This window comes from Dendropsophus ebraccatus, chromosome 10 (assembly GCF_027789765.1).
Source record: "Dendropsophus ebraccatus isolate aDenEbr1 chromosome 10, aDenEbr1.pat, whole genome shotgun sequence".
NCBI classification, from domain to species: Eukaryota; Metazoa; Chordata; class Amphibia; order Anura; family Hylidae; genus Dendropsophus; species Dendropsophus ebraccatus.
In genome coordinates this window covers 80,383,724-80,406,372 of record NC_091463.1, presented here as the reverse complement: position 1 = coordinate 80,406,372, position 22,649 = coordinate 80,383,724, and the positions used below count along the sequence as shown (strand labels likewise).

Genomic DNA, 22,649 nt, shown 5'->3' with positions numbered 1-22,649 from the left:
CCCTGTCATCACGTGGACAGAGTTATAAGGTTATCTATAATGATAAAGGAGGTTGTGTCGGCACTCTGGGCAGGGGTTGCCAGGAAGGCCAACATCCATCTGTGAGGTTCTCCACCAGTTCTTGGATAATAACCAAGCCTTTCTCTGCATGGGGCTATAGAAAAGGTTGAATAGACAAATGCCCTCTTTTTTTTCTACAAGATACTGTAATGACTTTGGCAAAACATGGGTGGTAATAAGCACATGCTAGGGCGGAGACCCAGGCTGAAATCCCACCTACTTACCCTGCCAAATAAATATAGCTGAGATGAGGAATCATGACACAAGCCTCTGCAGAAACATCATTATGGAGTTTCAGCCTTGGAAAGACTACCTTCAGCTGGCCTCATTGGTCCAAAAGATGGCACGGATGAATACTACTGCCAAATCTGAGCCTGATGACTTCTTTAAGGAAAATCCAGCTATACCAACAGAGGGCCAGGCTAGCAGAGAAGACCAAATCAACTCCGGCTCCCCAGCCTATCTGATTTTTTCTGAGGATGACCCTCCAGCGAGCGCTAATCCACCTGACTCCTACTATCAAGTAGGACCTAACTCCTCTTACTACCTGGACTCTAACCATCACCTTGCCCATCACAAATATGAACCAATGACTCTTGAGAACGTTGAGACTGAACCAGATGCTCAGTATAAGTCTCCTGATGTTAATCCTATTATACCTTCGACTAAACGTGAAGCTCGATCTCGAAGTGCTATGTGTCACTTCTGCAAACACAATGGAGAGCCACGTCATGTTTACACCGGCCATACCTTGAAGGATGAGGAAGGCAAAGTCATCTGCCCCATTCTCAGAATGTATACCTGCTCACTGTGTGGGGCAACTGGAGATTCATCCCACACCAGGAAATACTGCCCCCTGAACAAGAACAAAGATACTATCGGCAGGAAGGCTGAGCGCACCTGTGCTGGGCATGGGATGAAGCACTAAGCTGGATCAGCAATCTGTGAGGCTGTAGTTCCTGTAGTTCGATTTTTTTTAATCTGTGGGGCCATTTTTTTTTTCCTGTTAAAAAAAGATCCAGGGCAGGACTCAGAACTTTTCTTTATTTCTTGTATGGGAGGTACCCATTGTGTCTTTTATTTTACCATTGTGGCATATAAGGAGGAAAACCTTTGTATGTGAGTTGGCTGTACCTGGACTATATGACGAGAAGTCACCTTTATGTTCAGAGACTCTCTGATTTGTGAAAGTTCCACATTCAGGTCCCTGTAAGAAAAAAGAGCAAAATGTAAAATATGTAAAACTTGTAAAATCTCTTGTAAAAAAAAAAAAAATTCTTTTTTTAAATGGGTTAATAAAAAGTTTTTTTCAGCAATTGTTTTTATTTTATTTGTAACCTTAAATACAATATTTTCAGACACGGGTATCAGTCAAGGATAGGGTCAAAGAGCAACAAGATTCCTTGTTAGGCTGGGTTTACATTTATTTCAGTGTTTTCCTCCAGTCCTGTTGCAAGTGCCAGAGAAAAACTGATTTTTGAACTGATCCCATTCATTTCAATGGGACAGTTTAAAGCACCCGGCACTTCAAGTGGGATGTCGGAAAACTGGACAGGCCAGACGGCGGAACGCATCTTGCAGCATTCTGCCGTCCACCCTTGACAGTTAATGGAAAAAAGGATATGACAACTGATGCATTTTTCCATCAGTTGTGGCATCAGTTGTCATCAAAAAAAGGATGCGGGACCGCCTGATTCATGTACACCCAAAATAAAACCAAATGGTCCAAGTGGTTCCAATGATCTAACTGATCTATAGTGGTGTCAAGTAAAATCTATTACTATGTGTTTAAGAAGAATGGTAAAAACTAGGTGGAAAATACATCTCCTCTATATAGTCTAAAGGTGCCCATACACTTTATGCTAAAGATGGCTGAACCCGCTACTAGAGGTATAAGGTGTATTGTCAGGTCTGATGGATTTTCACTGCCTGACCTTTTAGTTTTTAGAAGGAAAAACCAGTGGCAAAGGGGTCTGGCTGCGGCTTACCCTTCCCCTCCCGATAGAGAGCACAGACAGGCAGCTGTGCCAATTGTTAATGTATATAGGAAGGCCAGGAGACATAGCTGTTGGCCAAACAATCATTTGTCAGACAATTATTGAAGCTGTAAAGGTACCTTTACTACCACTCATTCAGCCAATATCTAACATGAATGCACAGCTCAACCCAATAGGAAGATGGCAGGTAAGCAAGATTCCTCCCCAAGAACAAAAAAAGTTGGGCAGTTGAAATGGAACATACCACATAACTATACAAGGATTTATTTACCACATAATATAGCAGGGTAAGGATTAATCTGGCACCTAGGAAAGCCAAGGAAGAACTAGAAGAGCCGAGGAAGAATATGTCTGGCACCTAGGAAGATTGGTGGAGGATTAGTCTGGCACTTATGGTAACTGAGGAAGGACTGGTCTCACACCTAGAAAGGCATCTAGGAAGAACTAGTCAGGTACCTAGGAGGGGTGATAAACAATTGGTATGGCACCTAAGATAGCTGAGACAGGATAATATGGCAACTAAGAGAGCTGTGGAAGGATTGGTCTGGCACCTAGGAAGGCTGAGGAAGGATTATATAGCATTTAAGAGAGTTGAGGAAGGATTGGTCTGGCTCCTTGGAGAGCCAAGAAAGGATAACATGGCAACTAAGAGAGCAGAGGAAGGACTGCTCTGGCAAATAGGAGAGCCTGGAAACAGTTGGTGAGGCACCAAAAAAGGACTGGCCTGAAATCTAGGACAACTAAGGAAGAACTGGTCTTATAGAAAAGCTGAGGAAGGATTTTATGGCACAGTTAAGAAGGCCAAGGAAGGACTGGTCCAGCACCTTGGAGAGTCAAGGAAGGATAAAATGGCAGCTAAGAGAGCTGAGGAAGGACTGGTTTAACAAGTAGGAATGCTGAGGAGCAACTGGCCTCGCACAGACGAGAACTGAGGAATGATTATACAGCACCTAAGAGAGTTGAAGAAGGATAGGTATAGCACCCAGGTATAGCAACCGGGAGAACTAAAAATTGGTGTGGCACCTAAGACAGCTGAAGGAGGTCTGATATGGCACCCAGAAGAGGCGAGTAAGGGCTAGTCTGCTTACACCAATTAAAGATTAATGACGGCTGTAGCTTGATAGATATCACATTAGGTAACCTATAACCCTAGTGCTGAGAGACAATCCACTGGTTGCCCAACAACATTCCATTGATGAGCTGTGACCAAGTCCTCAGCACTCACAACCCGCACTGGGTCCATCCTAATTTCATGTGGTTGGTTTTCCATTTACAGACTGCAAACTGGCAATTACACAATTTACTAATACAAAGAGCTTCCACCCATATGACTTACTTACTTTCTTTCCCTGAACCGAAGCTATGATATGCCAGCCTGGCTCATCACCCCTCGGCAGATATTCCTGCAGGATAGGTAGACAACAGAGGGAAGAATATTGAAAAGCATGACCTATAATTGGCGACCAAAATGTTAAAATTTTACTCAGAGGCAAATACCCAGATAAATGAACACAGGCATAAGTCTACCCGTACCAACATGACAGCTGCATGGGGTCATGGCTCTGGTATTAGGTGGAGGGAAATGAGTCGGGTAGGAAGACCTGGTACAGTGATTAAGGTGCCACAATCTGTCAAGGAATTTTTTTTATTTAACCTGATTACTCATATAATACACTGCAACTATACTGAGGTTGTGAGGAGACAGAGGGATCCCCCCTCATTCTATATAGCTACTGAGCTCTCAGTAGTGACAGATGACATCTCTGAATAATATACAGTTAATATCCTTATCCAATGGGTTGTCTGTAGCGATGAACAAACTTGCCCAGCGTTTGGGTTGAATCTGAACCTGAACGCTTGGCCTTTGACTCACAGCGGCTGAAGAAGTGTGATGCAGCCCTAGGGAGGCCTAGAAAACATGGATACATTCAGAGGCCGAATTCATGTTTTTATTGCAGCCCTAGAGTGGCATCCAACTTCTCTGGTCACTGGAAGTCAAATGATGAGCACACAGATTCAGGCGAACACAAACCTTTGGTAAGTTTGCTCACCACTAGCTGTCTGGCCTACAAAATGTTTGACTACGAGCTCTGGCTGCCTTAAAAATAAAGAAGAACATATGTTCAGTAGCCTGATCCCCCACCAGCTCTATCTGAATGATGTTCGGTCACAGTTGAGCAGAACTTGTTTGACCACGAAGGAGTCACCCATTAACCTTATCACTATCAATGATGGGACAGACACAGCAGGGGATCTTGGCACGTGAGTACAGATTCTTTTTATTCCATTGTAAGCCTGCCTCAGCCCATACTAAACATTTCATGAGAAGTTGCCAGAACCCATTGGGTGAGATTTATCAAACATGGTGTAAAGTGAAACTGGCTCAGTTGCCCCTAGCAACCAATCAGATTCCACCTTTCATTCCCTACAAACTTTTTGGAAAATGAAAGGTGGAATCTGATTGGTTGCTAGGGGCAACTGAGCCAGTCATTTACCCATTCAAACACACACACAGTTGGCTGTATGGGAAGATCAAGTAGGACAGTTGTGGCCTGAAAGAACATAGAACATATACGCATTGCTTCATACATGATTTTGCTAACAGTCCTCAATCCCTTGCATGGGAGGCTGCCTTACGTGGACACATAGGGGCACATTTATAAACATGCGCCCCTGTTGTACCCCACGGAAAAGGGACAGATTAACCCCTTTTCTGTAGTGTACGCCAGGCGTATCTCCCGTCTGACGGATGGGCAAGCAGGGGGGGAACGACAAGGCAGGGAGGAGGCGTGGCCTTCTCCCTACCTGATTTATCATGATTTACTCCTGCTCGCAGGTGCAGATTTGATGTGCAGCCATGCGTAAGGCCGACTGGTTTTACAAAAAGGCGCACGCCTCTTTGTAAACCCTGCCAGGGGAAAAGCGGGCAGAGGTTTTATCTAAGACTGGCATACGAGTACGCCATTCTTGATAAATGTCCCCCATAGTCCTCAGTGCACGTTTACTTTAAGGCTGCGTTCACACTACGTGTATTTCAGTCAGTATTGCAACCAAAACCAGGAGTGGAATAAAAACACAGAAAGGCTCTGTTCATACAATGTTGAAATGGAGTGGATGGCCGCCATATAACAGTAAATAACGGCCATTATTTCAATATAACAGCCGATGTTCTAAAATAACAGCAAATATTTGCCATTAAATGGCGGCCATCCACTCAATTTCACCATTGTGTGAACAGATCCTTTCTGTGTTTTTAATCCACTCCTGGTTTTGGTTGCAATATGAGGACCACAATACTGACTGAAATATACATATACTGACTGAAATATACGTAGTGTGAACGCAGCCTTTAAAGAATACTTGCAATTTCTGGTGACATTTCAGAATAAGCTGCAATGTCTCACCTGTTTTCTCCTCTTTAAGCTCTAATTTTCAGCTAATTGTTGGAGCACACACACACAAAGGAGGAGATACTGCTCCCCTATATCTCTATAGCACACCCTCAGAAGCAGCAGCTGCATGGAGGACATTATAGAGCAATACTAGGCGGTTGGAGCTGTGAATCAAGCCCTGGGATGAGATCTTATACTCACGGTCAGCTCCTACACTCTCTCTGCAGTCTCCCTGTTTACATCTGGCTCTCTCCAGCAACGTCCCTTCCTCTTCTCCCCTCTCCATAGACTTGTATGGGCAGCATGTAACTTCATCCCTCAGCGATCCACTATTCCTCTTGCCTCTTAACAAATGATGAGTTTAGGGGAGAGCCCTATAAGTGGAAGAAGAATTTATCTCAGTTAACATTGCACCAGTGCTAAGATAACTTATGATAGTGCCCCCTTTTTTTGTTGTGGCCCAACAGACAAGCAGACAACAATGGAAGTCATGTATATGCTGCTGATCTGCACCGCTGCCCATCCATAAGACAAGGGCAGGGGACGGAAATCAGAGGAATAAGCTAAAATAAAGTGAGCAAAAAATTACTTTTCGAATGTTTTTTATGAATTTAAACATTATAATATAACAACGTGGCGGGGGTTTTATTTATTTATTTTTTATAGAAGAGCAGGCGGGCGATGTCTGTGGCTCTGTTCCTTATCATGGTAGTGCAACACATGCAGGCAATATGTCCTCCCCTAAATTTACAAAATAATAAATAAACTACTTGTATATAATATACAGTATCTACAGCAGTTTACCCCAACCTGTATTTGTCCACCTGTTGCAAAACTACAACTCCCAGCATGCCCTGACAGCCAAGGGCTGTCAGGGCATGCTGGGAGTTGTAGTTTTGTACCACCGAGAGGGCCACAGGTGAGAAAACACAACTACAACTAATAACCATACAGCACTTTTCTAAGGAAAAGCTCCAAATCCTACATTTCAACGTCCCGATTTTACAAAGCCTCATGGGATATGTAGTTTTATCCAAAACAAATCAATCCCAGCTACCCAGTAGTACCGCCTCTACGCCGGGGACCGATCACGTGATCCGGGCTGGGCCTCGCGGTTGGCATAGTTACACTTCCGGCACCCGATTAACGCGCTGACGCTCCTATTGGCTGCTTAGAAAAGCAGATGACCCTAAGGTTCGACCAATAGAAACGCGGCAATAGAGAGAAGGCGGGATTAAAACTGACGAGCGTGAAGTAGAGCCAATAGGAGAGCTTGTACTGGGACCAGGAACCAATAGGAAAGAAGGGCGGTGTTGTTGGGGAGACCGGCGGTTTAACTGACCCAGGGGTAACTGCTGAAGGAAGGGGGACGAGAAGAAGGTGAGTATTATGGCTGTCTGTGTGCCTGTGTGTATCAGTACGCGTCTCCTGTATGTCTATCATGTGTACGGCAGTGGGTTACTGTATCCTCCTACTGTTGGGTTAATCCTCAGTCCATGTGGTGGATAATCCTATTACAGACCTATAGCTTTTGTTAGGGCACTGATCCAAGTAGTCTCCAGCTGTAGCAAAACTACAACTCCCAGCATGCCAGGATTGTTCACGTTCGTTTTATTTATTTTTTTGGTCTGCTTTGAGTTGACCCTTCTAGGACACCGTAGTAGGATGGATCCCTCCAACAAATAAGCTGTAGTACAGGGATAGGGAACCTTCAGCCCCCAGCTGTTGCAAAACTACAATTCCCATCATGCCTGGACAGCCAAAGCGAAGCTTTGGCTGTCCAGGCATGATGGGAATTGTAGTTTTGCAACAGCGGGGGGGGGAGAGTCAAAGGTTCCCCATCCCTGCTGTAGTATAGTGTGCCTTCTAATTCACCAAGCGTGCCTGCCGCGTATGACATGGACAATCCCTTTAAATCATAGGGCTATATGCTAGTACTTGTAAAATTAAAGGGGTATTCAGACTTAAAATTACTTATCTCCTGTCCACAAGATAGATAATTGTCCGATTGCAGTGAGGTCTACCTGCTGGGACCCCCATGTGATCTCCAGAATGGGGTCTTGCATTTGAGCACAGTGGGGAGTTCTATTAAAGGGGTACTCCAGTAAAAAAAAAATTTTCTTTCACATTAACTGGTGTCAGAAAGTTATACAGATTTGTAATATAGCTCTATTTAAAAATCTCAAGTCCTTCCGTACTTATCAGCTGCTGTATGTCTTGCAGAAAATGTTGTTTTCTTTCCAGCCTGACACAGTGCTCTCTGCTGCCACCTCTGTCCATGACAGGAACTGTCCAGAGTAGCAGAAAATCCCCATAGAAAACCTCTCCTGCTCTGGACAGTTCCTGACATGGACAGAGGTGGCAGCAGAGAGCACTGTGTCAGACTGGAAAGAACACACCACTTCCTGCAGGACATATAGCAGTTGATAAGTATGGGAAGACTGGAAATAGAAGTAAATTACAAATCTATATAACTTTCCGACACCAGTTAAATTGAAAGAAACAGATTTCTACTGTATAATCTCTGTAGGGTAGCTTCACACGTACCGAATCCGCAGCAGATTTCACAATGCGCGTTGGCAGCGAAATCTGCTGCGGATCCTGTAGTATGAAGCTGAATGGGTCCCATACACGAAGCGGACCCAGTGCTATAGGGGTTCAGTACATGATGATGTCTTGATTGTTCTTGTCTTGACAGCCTTTGCTTACTCAGGATCCCACCATCATGGATGACACGGAGGTAGCAGAAGCCCGGTGCGTCTTCAGAGGCATAGAACACATCCTGCGCATCCGTAACACAGGGGGCCATCTGGAGGTTGAGGTTGAAGATGCTCTGACTACTGACCAGTGGAGGGGGGAGTTTGATGCTGAATGTAAGTATGGCCTTTATATGGCACTGGCAGGAGGCAGAGGACCTACTAAGTGCAGTTATAGAAAGAGGCCAGTGTGAATTGGGGAGACACAAGTGAATGCACGCTATATGTGATGGAAGCCTATCTTGTCTAAGAAGGATTATCTGGCTGCAGACATGACTTCATTTTTGTTGTGGATGCAGCTATGCGATTCCTTTGGGCTCCTTGGCCTGATATATATACACACACATAGCCATCTCAGACATACTCTATCAGCATGTTTGTTGGTGTGTGGGGGAACACCAAAGAAGCAGGAAAAAAAGAAAACCCATGCAGACATGGGGAGAACCTAAAACTTCTATTATGTGTAGTAGAATGCGTTATAATTTGCCAGGTTGGATTGTAGCTAATGTTATCTTGGTCTCCCTTCTGGTATCAGTTATAGAGGACCTCACTCACAAGACGGGAAACTTCAAGCAGTATGCCATCTTTTGCAATATGCTGCACTCCGCACTCACTCAGGTAACTTTTTATCTGATCATAAGTAAATGGTGAACGTTGTGGTTATGGGAAGTCTTGTTCTTCTAGATGCAATGACCTTTAATTTGGATCTCACAATTATGGAGTCTTGCTTGAAGCAACGTAATGTTAAATATTACAAGACCAGAAGCTTAAAGGGGTACTGCAGCGAAAAATCTTCTTCTTTCAAATTAACTGGTTTTAGAAAATTATATAGATTTGCAATTTAGTTCTGTTTAAGTCTTCCCATACTTATCAGCTGCTGTATGTCCTGCAAGAAATGTTGTTTTCTTTCCACTCCGACATGGTGCTCTCTGCTGAGATCTCTATCCGAGACAGGAACTGTCCAGAGCAGGAGAGGTTTCTATGTGAATTTGCTACTGCTCTGGACAGTTCCTGACATGGACAGAGGTGGCAGCAGAGAGCACTGTGTCAGACTGGAAAGAAAACAACATTTCTTGCAGGACATACAGCAGCTGATAAGTATAAGAAGACTTGAGATTTTTAAATAGAAGTAAATTACAAAACTATATAACTTTCGGAAATAAGCTGATTTTAGGGGTTATCTAAAGTAGGATTCCCCATCCCCCAAAATTCGATCACTGGGTGTCTTTGACTCCATCACTCAGCAAAATAAAGGAGCTGTGTGTTCTGTCTGCGACCGATCAGGAGAACGAGACGGGAGAAGTCCGACCGACCTGGATGGCCACATAGACTTAGGTTCCTATTACACAAAGCGATTTTTAACGACTAACTATAAACGATCGCAAAAGGGATCGTTTATCGTTAACCTGAAATCGTTCACCATATTACACAGCACGATAATCGTTAGATACGATCGTTACTACGATCGTAATTGCGATCGTTACTATAATCGTTTATTCCTTCTGTTCCCAGCAAAACAATGAGCAATGTGCAATTACACTGAACGATTAATGAAAAAACACGGAACTTGAGCGAACGAATGTGGAATTACAGCGAACGAGTAACGATAATTTTAGGTTCAGATCTAAATCAACGACATCTGAACAATTTTTTGATCGTTGCCTGCAATTACACAGAACGATTATCGTTTTAATTTGAACGATATAACGATTTCTCGCACAACAATCGTCCTGTGTAATTGGGCCCTTAGATTATTGTCCAGGTCAGAGAACGTGCTGCACATTCTCTTCTCCCAGCTCGTTCTCAATGGTTGCGACCCTACCCTGACATGTACACCAGTGTCCCCAGAGTGACTGGACTCTTTACAGCTGGATGGTGGCCACTTATGGATCTGACTATACACTCATGGATTATGTATGTGCAGGTTACCACAAGTTTACTAAAACTCCTAATCATGTCCCATCTTCTCCCCAGAGCAGTGAATCGGTAACCCTAGACCTCCTGACGTATGCCGACCTGGAATTGCTCCGCCACAGAAAAGCGGGAGGAGCGCAACGTTCAGCCCCACCAGCCAGAAGTTCATCACTTACTTCCAAGCGATACCTGATACTTATCTACTCGGTGGAATTTGACAGGTGAATCTCATTGACACCTCCCATTTATAAATTGCTATATTCTCTTTACTCATGAAAATATATTCTTGCAGGATACACTATCCCCTCCCTCTCCCGTACATTGGCAAACCAGACCCCGTTCACTTACGACAAGTGATCAGAGGATTGAAAGACGAGCTGGCCGCTCTGAAACTAGCACCAAGTGAGGAAAGCCGGGAGACCGAGATCCGACGACTCAGGGAAGAGTAAGTATGAAAATAATCCCAGGTTTTTGGTGGTCAGCTCTTTCTTTTCAATGACATTTTACAACATCACCTGTTAAATATAAAACATTGTGGTCTTCTCAAATCCCAGGCTCCAACGGGTGATACAGGAAAAACAAGAGGCCGATCTTGCCTTACAGAGGCTTCAAGACCTTGAAGTCCCTAATGGTAAAGAAGTCAGTCACATACGTATCCTGAAGAGAGCCGTGCAGACGTTAGAGTTGGAGCTTCAGAAGGAAAGGAGCAGGAGTCAGCGACTGGCGAGCAAGAAGAAGGAGGAATGCAGGCAACTTACAGAGGAGGTGAAACAAATGGATCTATGTATCTTCCATTGGTTCTATACCACAGGTGTCAAACTCAGGCCCTCCAGCTGTTGCAAAACTACAATCCCCATCATGCCTGGACAGCCAAAGCTTTAGCTTTGGCTGTCCACGCATGATGGGAATTGTAGTTTTGCAACAGCTGAGGGGCCTGAGTTTGACATTCCTGTTCTATATCATTCAAGCGACTCTGTACCCACAATCTGCCCCCCCCAAAACCGCTTGTACCTTCAGAAAGCTGCTTTTAATCCAAGACTGTCCTGGGGTCTGTTCGGCAGGGGATGCAGTTATTGTCATAAAAACAACTTTTAATCCTGCAGCGCTGTGTCTAATGGCCGGGGCTTATGCTGCGTTTACACGGAACGATTATCGTGCAAATTCGCATGATAACGATCGAATTCGAATGATAATCGTACGTGAAAACGCTGCAAACGATCAAACGACGAACGAGAAAACGTTCATTTTGATCTTACAACACGTTCTAAAATTGTCGTTCGTCGTTCGCAAAAAATTTGCAGATCGTTCAGTGTAAACAGTCGTTCGCCGATTTAACCAATGTGTGAGATAGGCTTAAGCGATTGCAAAACGAATTTCCATACGATATATTGTACCGTCTAAACGCTGATCGTTATGAAAAAAAAAACGTTTATTCCGACATTGTTAATCGTACGATCAGGCGAATTATCGTTTCGTGTAAACGCAGCATTACATTTGTATATGCATTAGGCTGGCACACCCTCTCTGTCCTTTCTCCCCACCCTCCTCATCATTAGGAATGATCCAGGCAGATTGCTTCCTATTCCCCACCTGTGCTGGATCGTTAATACACCTGTGCAAAGCTCAAACAGCAGTAAATGTTCCTGGATCATTCCTAATGATGAGGAGGGTGGGGAGGAAGCACGAAGAGGTGGTGCCAGCCTAATGCATATACAAATGTAAGCCCCGGCCGTTAGACACAGCGCTGCAGCTATCCGAAGGTACAAGTGGTTTGGGGGGGACAGATTGTGGGTACAGAGTCGCTTTCAGGAAATCGCCACACTTGCGAATCTTCTGTAATAGATGAATGCCAGACACTGCTTACTTAAGTCTACATTTCAGTTCATCCCAAAGGCGTTCAGAAGGATCCACCACGTGAACCTCCTTACCCAATTTTATTATAGAGCTCCGTTTTTACGCAATAGCACATTCATACTGGGTGGTTCTCAGACTTCTGCCACCAAGTTGGAAGCATGCGATTGTCCAACATGTCTTTGCACGCTGGGCCATTAATGTTACCTATAGTTGTAAATAAAAAGACAAACCCTAGAAATGTCCCCAGACCATTGTCCCTCCTTCACTATTGTAGTATCGGTTCTCTCCAAATGCAGATTTGTCCTTCACACTCCCATATAGTGACATGGTCCATCACTCCACAGAAGATGATTCCACTGCTCTATAGTCAATGCTTTCCAGCTTACACAGCATTGACCATAGACTTGTGTGCTTCTAATAGACCAGCGGTGGGGAACCTTGACTCTCCAGTTGTTACAAAACTACAACTCCCATCATGCCTGGACACCCAAAGCTAAAGCTTTGGGTGTCCAGGCATGATGGGAGTTGTAGTTTTGCAACAGCTGGAGAGCCAAGGTTCCCTACCCCTGTAATAGGCCATGGAAATCTCTTTCCTGGGGCTCCCAGCACACAGTCCTTGCACTGATCTCCGTTCCAGAGGCAGAGTGAAGCATAAGATGTGTATAAATCGTTTATCCTATGCTGCACCACACAATGGCGCTGCTCTGTGAATTTGCATGGTCTTCAGATTCATGGCTGTGCTGTTAGTACTGATAAATCGCAAATCCAGGTGAGCGGGGAACATTGAGGAGATCAGAAATTTCACTTGTGGCAAAGCTGGTATCCAATCTAAAACCCTGTAACACTATCAGTGTTTGCATGGCTGTGTGAGTGATTTGATGCATCCTTTTGCAGTGGGCTGAAACTCCTCAAATGAACTATTAGGAGGGGTGTGCACATACTTTTGGATATATAAGGAGAGATTTATCAAACATGGTGTAAAATGAAACTGGCTCAGTTGCCCCTAGCAACCAATCAGATTCCACCTTTCATTTTCCAAAGAGTCTGTGAGGAATGAAAGGTGGAATCTGATTGGTTGCTAGGGGCAACTGAGCCAGTTTCACTTTACACCATTTTTGATAAATCTTGTCATCCTGTTGCTGTGTCACTAGCTCTGGAATTTCTGAAGATGGCCTCCAGGGGCTTCAGTCCACTCATATATATCTTCCCAATTACGAGATACTTTTGGATATATAGAGTGTGCACACCCCTCCTAATAGTTCATTTCAGGTGTTTTAGCTACGCCCCATTGTAAAAGGTTGCACGTGGTAATGCAAACATTGGTAGTCACACTCCGAGCACTGTACTCAGCAGTCCTATAGTGAGTGCAGTCAAACTGGAGCATTGTTTTTGTTCATTCACTTTGAGCACAGTGAACCCCTGGTTTTGTGACTGTTAGGGCCCCCCCCCCCCCCCCCATCAATTCAGTACTTATCACCTTTCCAGTGGATAGGTGCTAATCTATAATCTTGGAATGTTCCCTTCATTCAGATTTTACAGTTTACTATATGAAATTTGTTTAAAGTGTACCTGTCGTTTTAATTATTATTATTTATTTTTTTAAGAAATCACAGGCGATTTTAAGAAACTTTGTATTTGGGTTTATTAGCCGAAAAATGCATTTTTATCATGAAAAAGCAGTTTGAAGCTCGCCCCCATGTCTTCATTGTTCTCTATGGAGAGGGGAGGGGTGGAGGGAGATGAGGCACCAAAAGAGGACAACAAAGAGTTAATTTACAGCTACATCACTGGGCTATGTCCTCTGAAGTCAGCACTGACCTGTCTGACCTCTGAATACCGGCTTTCATACAGCTCCCGCTGTGTAATCCTTTGTTCTCTGCTGGCGACTACTCTCCCTCCTCCCCCTCCCCTCTCTATAGAACAGACAGGTGCAAGTCTGATGTAGACAAGACTATTTCCTGATAATGAGCAAGGAAGGAGAGAGGGAAGGGGGGGGCCTGGGGAAAGTCTTTTTGAATGCAGATAATGGCATATTTGCCTAATAAACCCAGTTACAAAGTTTCTTAAAATTGCCTGCACTATTGATTTCTGCAAAAAAAAAACAAAAAAAAACCAAACACACGACAGTGACTCCTAACAATAGGTGACTGTAGGAAGAGTTGGTCTAAAAATCTTTTTTTTTTTTAATTTATTTTTTCCCAATTCAGCTTGAAGAACTGCGAGCGATCGAGCGGACCCTTCGTCTGAAAGTAAAGAGTCTGAGCACTGAGCTGGCCATGTATAAAAGAGGGTGAGTTGGGTGAGGGTGAGACAGTCATTATTTTGTAGCATGCACCTTATTAAATGGTTATCATTTCTTCCTCCTTACAGACGGGTTACACCTACAGGCCCGTCCTCACAGAGTCACTCCAGCTCTGCCGGCCGGGGGCCTGCTCATCGTAGCTCATCTAGAGGAGATAGTTCTTCAAGGAGAGAGAGATCCACATCACGAGAGAGGAGCGGACTTCACTCCAGAGAGGGAAGGAGTCTCACTAGGCAGCCAAGGTTATCTCCCTCTCCTGTGGGTAGGTGGCATCTCTTGACCTATGTTGCACATGGGATATCACCTCTAAAGAATGTGATTGATGGAGTCTGCGTGGACTCTCCTCAATTCTGAAGTGGGGGTTATGGAAAGAGTTTAAGAAGTTGAGCTCAGCTCTTCCTGGAACTCCAGCGGACTTAAAGCGACTCTGTACCCACAATATGACAACTCCCCCCCCCCCCCCCCCAAACCCCTTGTACCTTCGGATAGCTGCTTTTAAACCAAGATCTGTCCTGGGGTCTGTTTGGCAGGTGATGCAGTTATTGTCATAAAAACAACTTTTAAACTGGCAGCCTTGTGCCCTACGTGAGTGGCCTAGATTGTGTATGCATTAGGCTGGCACAACCTCTCTGTCCCTCCTCCCCGCCCTCCTCATCATTAGGAATGCTCCAGGCAGATTGCCTACTATTCCTCAGCTGTGTCAGCCCGGCACATGGGCTGGATCGTAAAGACACCTCTGCAAATGTTCAGCATGGAGAAAATGTTCCAGTGGCATTCCTAATGATGAAGAGGTTGGGAGGAGGGACCCCTCCGGTGGTGCAAAGTTAGGGCACAGATACTCCCGTAGGGCACGGGGCTGCCAGTTTAAAAATTGTTTTTATGAAATAACTGCATCACCTGCCGAACGGACTGCAGGACAGATCTTGGATTAAAAGCAGCTATCTGACGGTACAAGTGGTTTGGGGGGGGGGGGGGGTCAGATTGTGGGTACAGAGTCGCTTTAAAGGGGTTATCCAGTGCTAAAAAAACATGGTCTTTTTTTCCCCTCTCTTGTCTCCAGATTGGGTGGGGTTTCAAACTCTGTTCCATTGAAGTAAATAGAGCTTCATTGTAAACCACACCTGAACTGGAGACGAGAGGGGGAAAAGTGGACATGTTTTTGTAGTGCTGGATAACCCCTTTAACCAACACAGAAACAGTGGCTGCCATGAATCACATTGTCCTGATGATTATTATTATTTTTTTTTTTTGTATTCCCCCTACTGCAGCTTCTATTACGGTATTTTTTGATACAAATCTCAAACTGAGAGTGTGTGTGTTTTATATCCCTTGCATTCAAGTATGTGATATGCATGAAGGGCCTAGCAACCAGTTGGATGTTTGTTTGCCTTCGCTAAACAGATGAAGGAACACGGAGGGTTGACTTTAAGGAAGGAGGCACAAAGTCTGCTTTGTTTTCAGCCACAGTATGACAGTATTTGTGCTGTATTTTTGAGCTACATTGTCATATCCTGCATCTGCTGACCGGAAAGCAAGAGACTCCGGACCCCTTATAATAAAAAAAGAAATGTCAACAACAATGGGCTTCTTGTAGATGGACACAAGATCTTCGTTAGCTACATTAGCACAATAGATAGTAAAGAGTTTTAGATTTAAATGAAATATAAAATTTTGTACATGGTTATACACAGCGATTTGAAGAATAATTTTATCTTCTGTTGAAAATGTTTCCTCTTAGCCATCCGTCCTCCTCGATTTGATCCAACAGCCTATATTCGAGACAAGGAACGTAAGCAGAAAGAGACAGACTTAAAGAAGTAAGTGGATATTCATTACTGGTTACACATGACGTACGTGTACATCATGGCTACTTGAGCCTTAAGGACTTGTGCTTTACGTCTAAGTCACAGAGTTGTAGTTACTCTATGAAGCAAACATATTTCATAGACAGTGGTTGCTGTTAGCAGCCAGTGCTCATAGTCAGTGACTGGCTTCAGTGATCACACTAATGTCAGTCATTTAACCAGTCGGTAGTTGTGGCATTTGAAGTTTTTTTGATTTGATTTCAATGATAAATGCTGCGCCTGTCAGTGCTCCAATTGGCACCTCTGTAGTGTGATTGTAGCGTGCCAGTTGGTTTTAGGCTATGTTCACACTACGTTAAACTACGGCCGTTGTTGCTGATGGCAACAACAGCCGTAGTTTTTGTGCAGTGGAACACAGCCTATTAAGCAATGGCATCCCGGCCGGAGCGTACACACATCGTATACGCTCCGGCCGGGATCTGTGCGGCCCCACAAATAATTCAGTGAATTCCGGCCGCAGAAAGACCTGTAAGTTCACACAGTGAGGCGAGCGGCTTCGGCTATGGTAAGCTCTGATGCGTGCGCACGCTGATGTGCCCGCATCAGAGCTCTGCGGCCGGAAAGATCATCCGAGATGATCCGGCCAGAGACCGCCCGTTCCATGACCCGGCCGGGGTCACGGAAAGGCCGGTCCCATACGTAGTGTGAACATAGCCTTAATATGGGTGAAACGTTCAGGCGGAAGTTCAAGTCTCCATGGCTTTAAACATGAAACTGTAATGTGTGCGAAACCCACTGGATCAGAATAAAGTTGTGGGCAGTATAGTCTCATACAAGTTCATAGCCATGGAGGCCTGATCTTCTGCCCACACCGCGGAGCTCCCTGCTGATCCGGCATCAGCCCTCATGACAGGTACACTTCAATGTCCTTAAAGTGGAAAAATCCCTATAGATGTATTGGCAATGTGTAGTCTTTTGTATTTGTTTTCCTTACAGAGAGGTTGGCATTCTTCCTCTTTTTAGCTGCTGTGCCAACAGGAAGTAAAACCATAGTGGTTTGTCACTTTTATGAATTAACCTCACAGAAACTTGCAAGCAACTTTTTATTATACTCTATGAATACAAAGTGACAATTTTTACCATTATTCACTAAGAAGCTATTTTAAAGTGAATGTACCACTAGGCACATTGCTTTGTGTTTTTTACATGAACAGACCGGCTCTGGTGCGGGGGTGCCGGTGCCGCAGTCCTTTTTATTTATTTTTTTGAACTGGCCCACCCTCAGTGCTTCGTGCCCGACCGGTGCTCAGGAATAGACCGGCACAGTGCGCGGTTCAAGAAAAAGGGCACCGGCACTGGCATCCCTACGCCAGCGCTGGTCTGTTCATGTCTAAAACACAAAGCAGTGTACCTAGTGGTACATTCGCTTTAAAAGTGACAAATGATACAGTTGTCAGTTTCACAAAAATATACATAGCAGTTAAAAGCACAATGTATGAGTGTTTGCTGGTCTGACAGCATGATGAACGATGCTGTCGTCACTGTCTGTATAGCCCAGGACATAAGGTTTCCAGTGCTCTCTTTTGTTTGCATACTTATAGTCGTCTGAGCGTATGTCCATTCACGGCTCCAATATGGTGGCTTGCACATGGGACCAAGAAATGTCAAAAGAAATAAAGATAGTTTTGTATAAGTAAATATACAACATATTGAATAAAACACCCCTCACATATGTAGTATCCACATCAGCATAACAAGCTATACTCCAAGTATATACACTTCATATAGATCAGAATGTTTTTTTTTTCATTTATTTAGATGTCGTCGGGTTTCCAGTTCTCCCTCCAGTGTGAGAGGCCAGAGACGTAGCTCTTCAGGTAAGCCGTAAAATCTTACACACAACCCCCTTAGACTCCATACATGATTCATTAACACAGGTGCCAAATTGGAGAGGTAGGCTCTGTTCACACTTGTGTCAGTCCTATTCAGTCAGAACAGTTAAGTGACATGCTACTTTATTCTCTCTAGTAAGAAAACAGAAAGCTGGCAGAACACTTATAATATAACAGGCAGTAAAATATAATCATGGCTCCTGTATTTATTTTAGTTCCTACCTCCCAACATTCACATCTGTTCGTGTTATTGGGGTTGACAATCTACTTTCACCCACTATGAACTTTTTGCTCTTGGTTGGATCTTTTTTATTGGATACCTCCCTAGAGCGAACCCCTTTCAGAATGCAGCCCCCAGGAATATTTAGCTGGGGGGGAGGGCACCATGGCCAGGCATTTCCCCTATACTGGCCACTGCTAGCAAAATGTAGTTTAAGATAGTGACCATTCTGATTTAATAGCTGTCAGTGTCATAAAAAGACTGCACAAGTCAGCCTCTCATACAGAGCAGTTCTCTGTATGATTATCTGGGACGTTTCTATGCAAAGGTGCTCAATGGGACTGATAAATATTCAAAGGTATACTCCTGTGCCCTGCTCCCCTACTGCCACTCTACAAATAAGGCAGTGCCCACTTAGCAATGTTCCATCTCAGTGATTGGCTGAGCAGGCACATGTCGAGACTAAAACCAGGAAGTGCTGTGCAACAGGACTAGGCCGTGTCAGAATGGCAGGGAATGGGGCTGGTGAGTACTTTTTATATATGTAATGTATATTTTTCATTTCACTTATATGGCTCTTGATGACTGATAGCAGTTGTTAGTAGGTGGGTTATCCAACATCTCAACATCCTAAATTAATTTTATGACCAGATGTGCAATCACACTTCCTTCCTCAATACACCAGTACGTTATACTAAGTCATTATTGTTTAACTTGCTGGTTTTGACTTATGTTATCACCTTGTAAATTTTATTCATTGTCTAAAAGTTGAAAGTATTGGAAGTCATCGATCATATCGAAGCTCTGGGGATGAAATGGACTATGCTGAACGTCTGCGCAGGTAATAGACGCTGCTGTTAATTAACACCCCCCCCCCCCTTTTCCTAGGTTTATGTCTCTGTTTCCGTTCTATTCACTCTCTGCATTAACCGTATTACAGTGACGAGAGAAAACCAGCAGCGCGTGGAAGGAAGCCCTTCACTCACTCTTCCTGGAACAGCCGAAATAGCGTACGTTTCCAAACCAGCATAACTTGTAGCTAAGTGATCCCAGGTTTCCTCTAGTCCTCATGCCACATAGCCAAGTATACGTTTTCAATCATGTTATTCTTATGCACGTATTCTTTCTCTTTTTGTTGTCATCTTCCCCGCTCTCCAGGGCAAGAAAGATCGATTATCTGCAAAGAGACTTTCCAGTACCCCAACTTATGACCGAAAAATGGAGAAAGGTTTGTGCAAAAATTGTTGAAAACCAAAAATAGTTTTTTTTTTTTACAGATTCTTTGCCTTCTTGTTCCATCCTTTAAACTGTCATTGTAACTTTAAAAGAGATGTCAAACATTTTAATAAGTTAGGGCATTCAGGCCCCCACTGACCACTAGAATGAGGCAGGAGACGCGCTCGGCTAAGCCCTTCACTTCCCAACTCACTAGAAGACGGAGTCTGTAGTAAGTGTATTGAGCCTGTCTTGTGCAGCGAGAAGGGGAGAGAAGAACTTAGTTGAGCACTTGTCCCGAACCTTACTAGCAATCTTTGGGGGTCAGAACACTCAGGCCCGACTGATTAAGGTCCTCTTCACACATCAGGAAAATCTGTCCAGATCTAGATAGATTTCCTGACCTATAGGGTTCTATTCGACATGGGTATCCGTGCGAGAAAATAGGTCCAGAAATAATTGGACATGCCCCATATAACCCTAAAGGGGCATCTGGAATTCCAGACTGCTCCAGTTGTGCATCCGGAAACTGTTCGGAATTGTGGATGCACTGCTTGGCAGCCCGGGCAAGTGCTCCTTTGTGCTGACTCTGGCCCTTTAACTGTACACGCTGCTAATCAGGAGCATATACAGCAAATGCAGTGGTCTTGTCAGTCACTCTTTTGAGCATTATGCCTCCAGTCAGAAGAGGTCGCCCTCTCTGTGGCGTCGCTTGTGCACTTACAAAGCCATGAGACAGAGAGAGAAGACGGATGGGAGCCCCAGGTGAGTATAGGGTTTTTTTTTTTCTTCACCATTTTAACTGTCAGGAACAACTGATTCCTGATCAGTGTTTTCTGACCGCAAAAAACGGCCATGGACATATGAGGGAGGTCTAAACCTTTTGACTCTTTAACATATTTAAAGGTTTTATAATATGGCAGTAACCCTTCAAAACAGTTGCATAGAGGAGCTATGTTGCTGTAAAGAGATGCTGAAAACTGCCATCCAAATGCTTGTTTGTCCGACCATTGTACTGTGTGATCCCTACATAGCCATAAGGGGCTGTTCTGTCCCATAGGATGTAGAGGAATAGCAGAGCCGGCGTATTCAGCTTTCTCTACATCGGACGTAGGAAATAAATGAACAGTATCGGCCTCCGTTTCTTCATAGATGAAAGTGTTTTACACATCTTATTACTATTCATGATGCGAGATCCCCTTTTATTATTAAAGAGGTTTTGGCACCATAAACACAGGCTAGGGATATGTGCGGGATCATGGGCTTTTACTATAGGTGGCTGTAACCAGTGTACAACCACATATAACTGATCACACATTTCGTTTTGTCTCTTCCCAATTCCAGAAAACCACTTTGACCAACTTTCCGACCTTTCAGATATTGATGCTCGACTGCAAGCGTTACAAGATTACATGAGGAATCTGGACACCCGCACTTAAGATGGCAGCTCTGAGGTGGAGATCAATCGTGACAATCTGTTGGCTTCCGGGATTGCGGACACAACAATGAAAATGGCCGGCTGTGCCAATGGACACTATAAGAATATGAAGTGTGATTTTATGTATATAGATGGTTTTTTTTTTTTTTTTACTTTGCTAAATCATACACAATCAGGGAGTGCAATCTAGAGAGAAGCCATGCCGTGACCATGACTTGTGATGCGGCTGGTATGCTCGGGGAGCTGCACAGTATATCTATATGGGAACCATATCTGCACAATACTGGTAATTGGTTCCCTTTAACAATGTGTAGCCCTTGTTCTTTTCTTCTGGAGCATGAATCTAGTGACATTAGTTCAGGTTCTAGGTACTATTTCCCTAATGTTAAAACTTCTACAGTCAGCCCTTTTCAGCAGTTTCCCCACTATATTATGTTGTCGTTGTGATAACCATGGCAGATGAAGGTTATTCCAGGGCTTACACATGCTGCACAGCTGCGGTGTCCGCTCAGACTCCATATGCCATTGTGGTCATGTATAATATATTATTTGCAGCAGAGGAAATTCTTTGATGCTGCACATGGTAACCAGACTTGTTCACTTATATCACCTGATTTTTTTTCGGTAGTTTTACATGTGCACATTCCGAAGTCCCTTATACCTGCAACCATCTGAACTGCATAATGTCTTGTCTGTATGCGCGGCTCAGGAGCAGGAACGGGCAAATAGGAATGTTGCACTGTACAGCTCCATTGGCCTCCTGTAAGGAGAATGGGGGTCATCTGACACTCCAGATAGGAGTATATGGGTTAGAGCAGTGACAGTCTATGCATGCACCTCTCCATTATAGTGGACATGCCAGGCTGTTGCCAGCACTCCTATTATCCTCAGTGCTGTGTGCATGGTTTCGGCCCCAGGAGTGCAGATCAGATGGAGAAGAGAACCCAGACATTTATAACACTTTATATATGCTGTAAATGTAAATGTCTCTGAGGTAATCACCCTTTCAGTTTTATCGCTTGGGAGTGGTTCAATATAGCGATTGTAGCCCTCGGAGCAGAAGAGTTTCCGCACCCCTGGCCTAGATAAAGCGGTGGGCTGTTCTATAGCCCACATTACTTCTATTGATCAGTCGGATCATTTTAGTTTCCATGTTTTTGATGGTGGACGGGATTTTTTTATATAATGTGACAGATTTTATTTATTTGACTTGAATTTTAATGTTGTGAATGTGAGTTGTAACATTTTGTTTTAAAATATATTTGTATATAATCTGTAGTCTTGTCTTCATTTAGCCCTATGGAACAGTAGATAGGGGCAGCGCTCATCCAGCATAGAATCAGAAGGGTAAAAAATTACTCACCGGGTGATGGTGGGTTCAATTAACCCCCACATTACCATAGAGCTACGTAGGCACATCTATTAATACATTGCGGATGTGATATCCCATAGGGAGAGCAAGCGGATCCAGATACCCAAACCATCCAGGAAATACAGTGGTCAACTTACAGGAAAAAAGAAAACAAATATACAGGATTGTGCTCAGGACTAATAGTAAAATGAACAAATAAGAGAACCAAAATATCTGTTGTACTCACTCCACAGGTGACATTTGATCACCGAAACGCGTTGCCAGTGACCTATTATCTTATCCATTGTGACCTGTAGAAAATCTACCTGCCGATGGCGATTTTAGGCGTGGACCTGTTGCCTGCTGATTTGGAGGGGGATATAGATAAGGTGGCTTTTCTATCCCCCCCTGTGGAGTGTGAGTACAACAGATATTTTGGTTCTCTTATTCATT

The 22,649-nt window shown here is 44.0% G+C and overlaps 2 protein-coding genes and 1 long non-coding RNA gene across 6 annotated transcripts; 2 read left to right on the top strand and 1 right to left on the bottom strand.

The window, feature by feature from the left end:
- The first annotated feature begins 307 nt into the window (after positions 1-307).
- NANOS2 (nanos C2HC-type zinc finger 2) lies at positions 308-988 on the top strand. Its single transcript, XM_069944034.1, has one exon. The coding sequence runs from the start codon at positions 308-310 to the stop codon at positions 986-988; it is 681 nt and encodes a 226-aa protein (XP_069800135.1).
- Positions 989-1,071: 83 nt separating this feature from the next.
- Positions 1,072-6,591, bottom strand: LOC138803026 (uncharacterized). Of its 3 annotated transcripts, none has more exons than XR_011364846.1 (4): positions 6,517-6,591; positions 5,651-5,823; positions 3,398-3,460; positions 1,072-1,267 (listed from the first exon to the last, which is right to left on the bottom strand). It is a non-coding gene; the product is annotated as an uncharacterized lncRNA (long non-coding RNA). The 3 variants fall into 3 exon arrangements; XR_011364845.1 differs by having other exon boundaries at positions 6,507-6,585; XR_011364844.1 differs by having other exon boundaries at positions 6,435-6,521.
- Positions 6,592-6,736: 145 nt separating this feature from the next.
- CCDC61 (coiled-coil domain containing 61) lies at positions 6,737-22,119 on the top strand. 2 transcript variants are annotated; one of them, XM_069986846.1, is made up of 14 exons: positions 6,737-6,829; positions 8,148-8,322; positions 8,741-8,823; positions 10,180-10,340; positions 10,412-10,564; positions 10,674-10,884; positions 14,181-14,263; positions 14,344-14,537; positions 16,014-16,092; positions 17,899-17,957; positions 18,961-19,033; positions 19,133-19,202; positions 19,351-19,420; positions 20,785-22,119. In XM_069986846.1, the coding sequence occupies exons 2-14, from the start codon at positions 8,175-8,177 to the stop codon at positions 20,844-20,846; spliced, it is 1,446 nt and encodes a 481-aa protein (XP_069842947.1). In that variant the 5' UTR covers positions 6,737-6,829; positions 8,148-8,174; the 3' UTR covers positions 20,847-22,119. The 2 variants fall into 2 exon arrangements, with proteins under 2 accessions (XP_069842947.1, XP_069842946.1); XM_069986845.1 differs by having other exon boundaries at positions 20,752-22,119.
- The last annotated feature ends 530 nt before the right edge of the window (positions 22,120-22,649 follow it).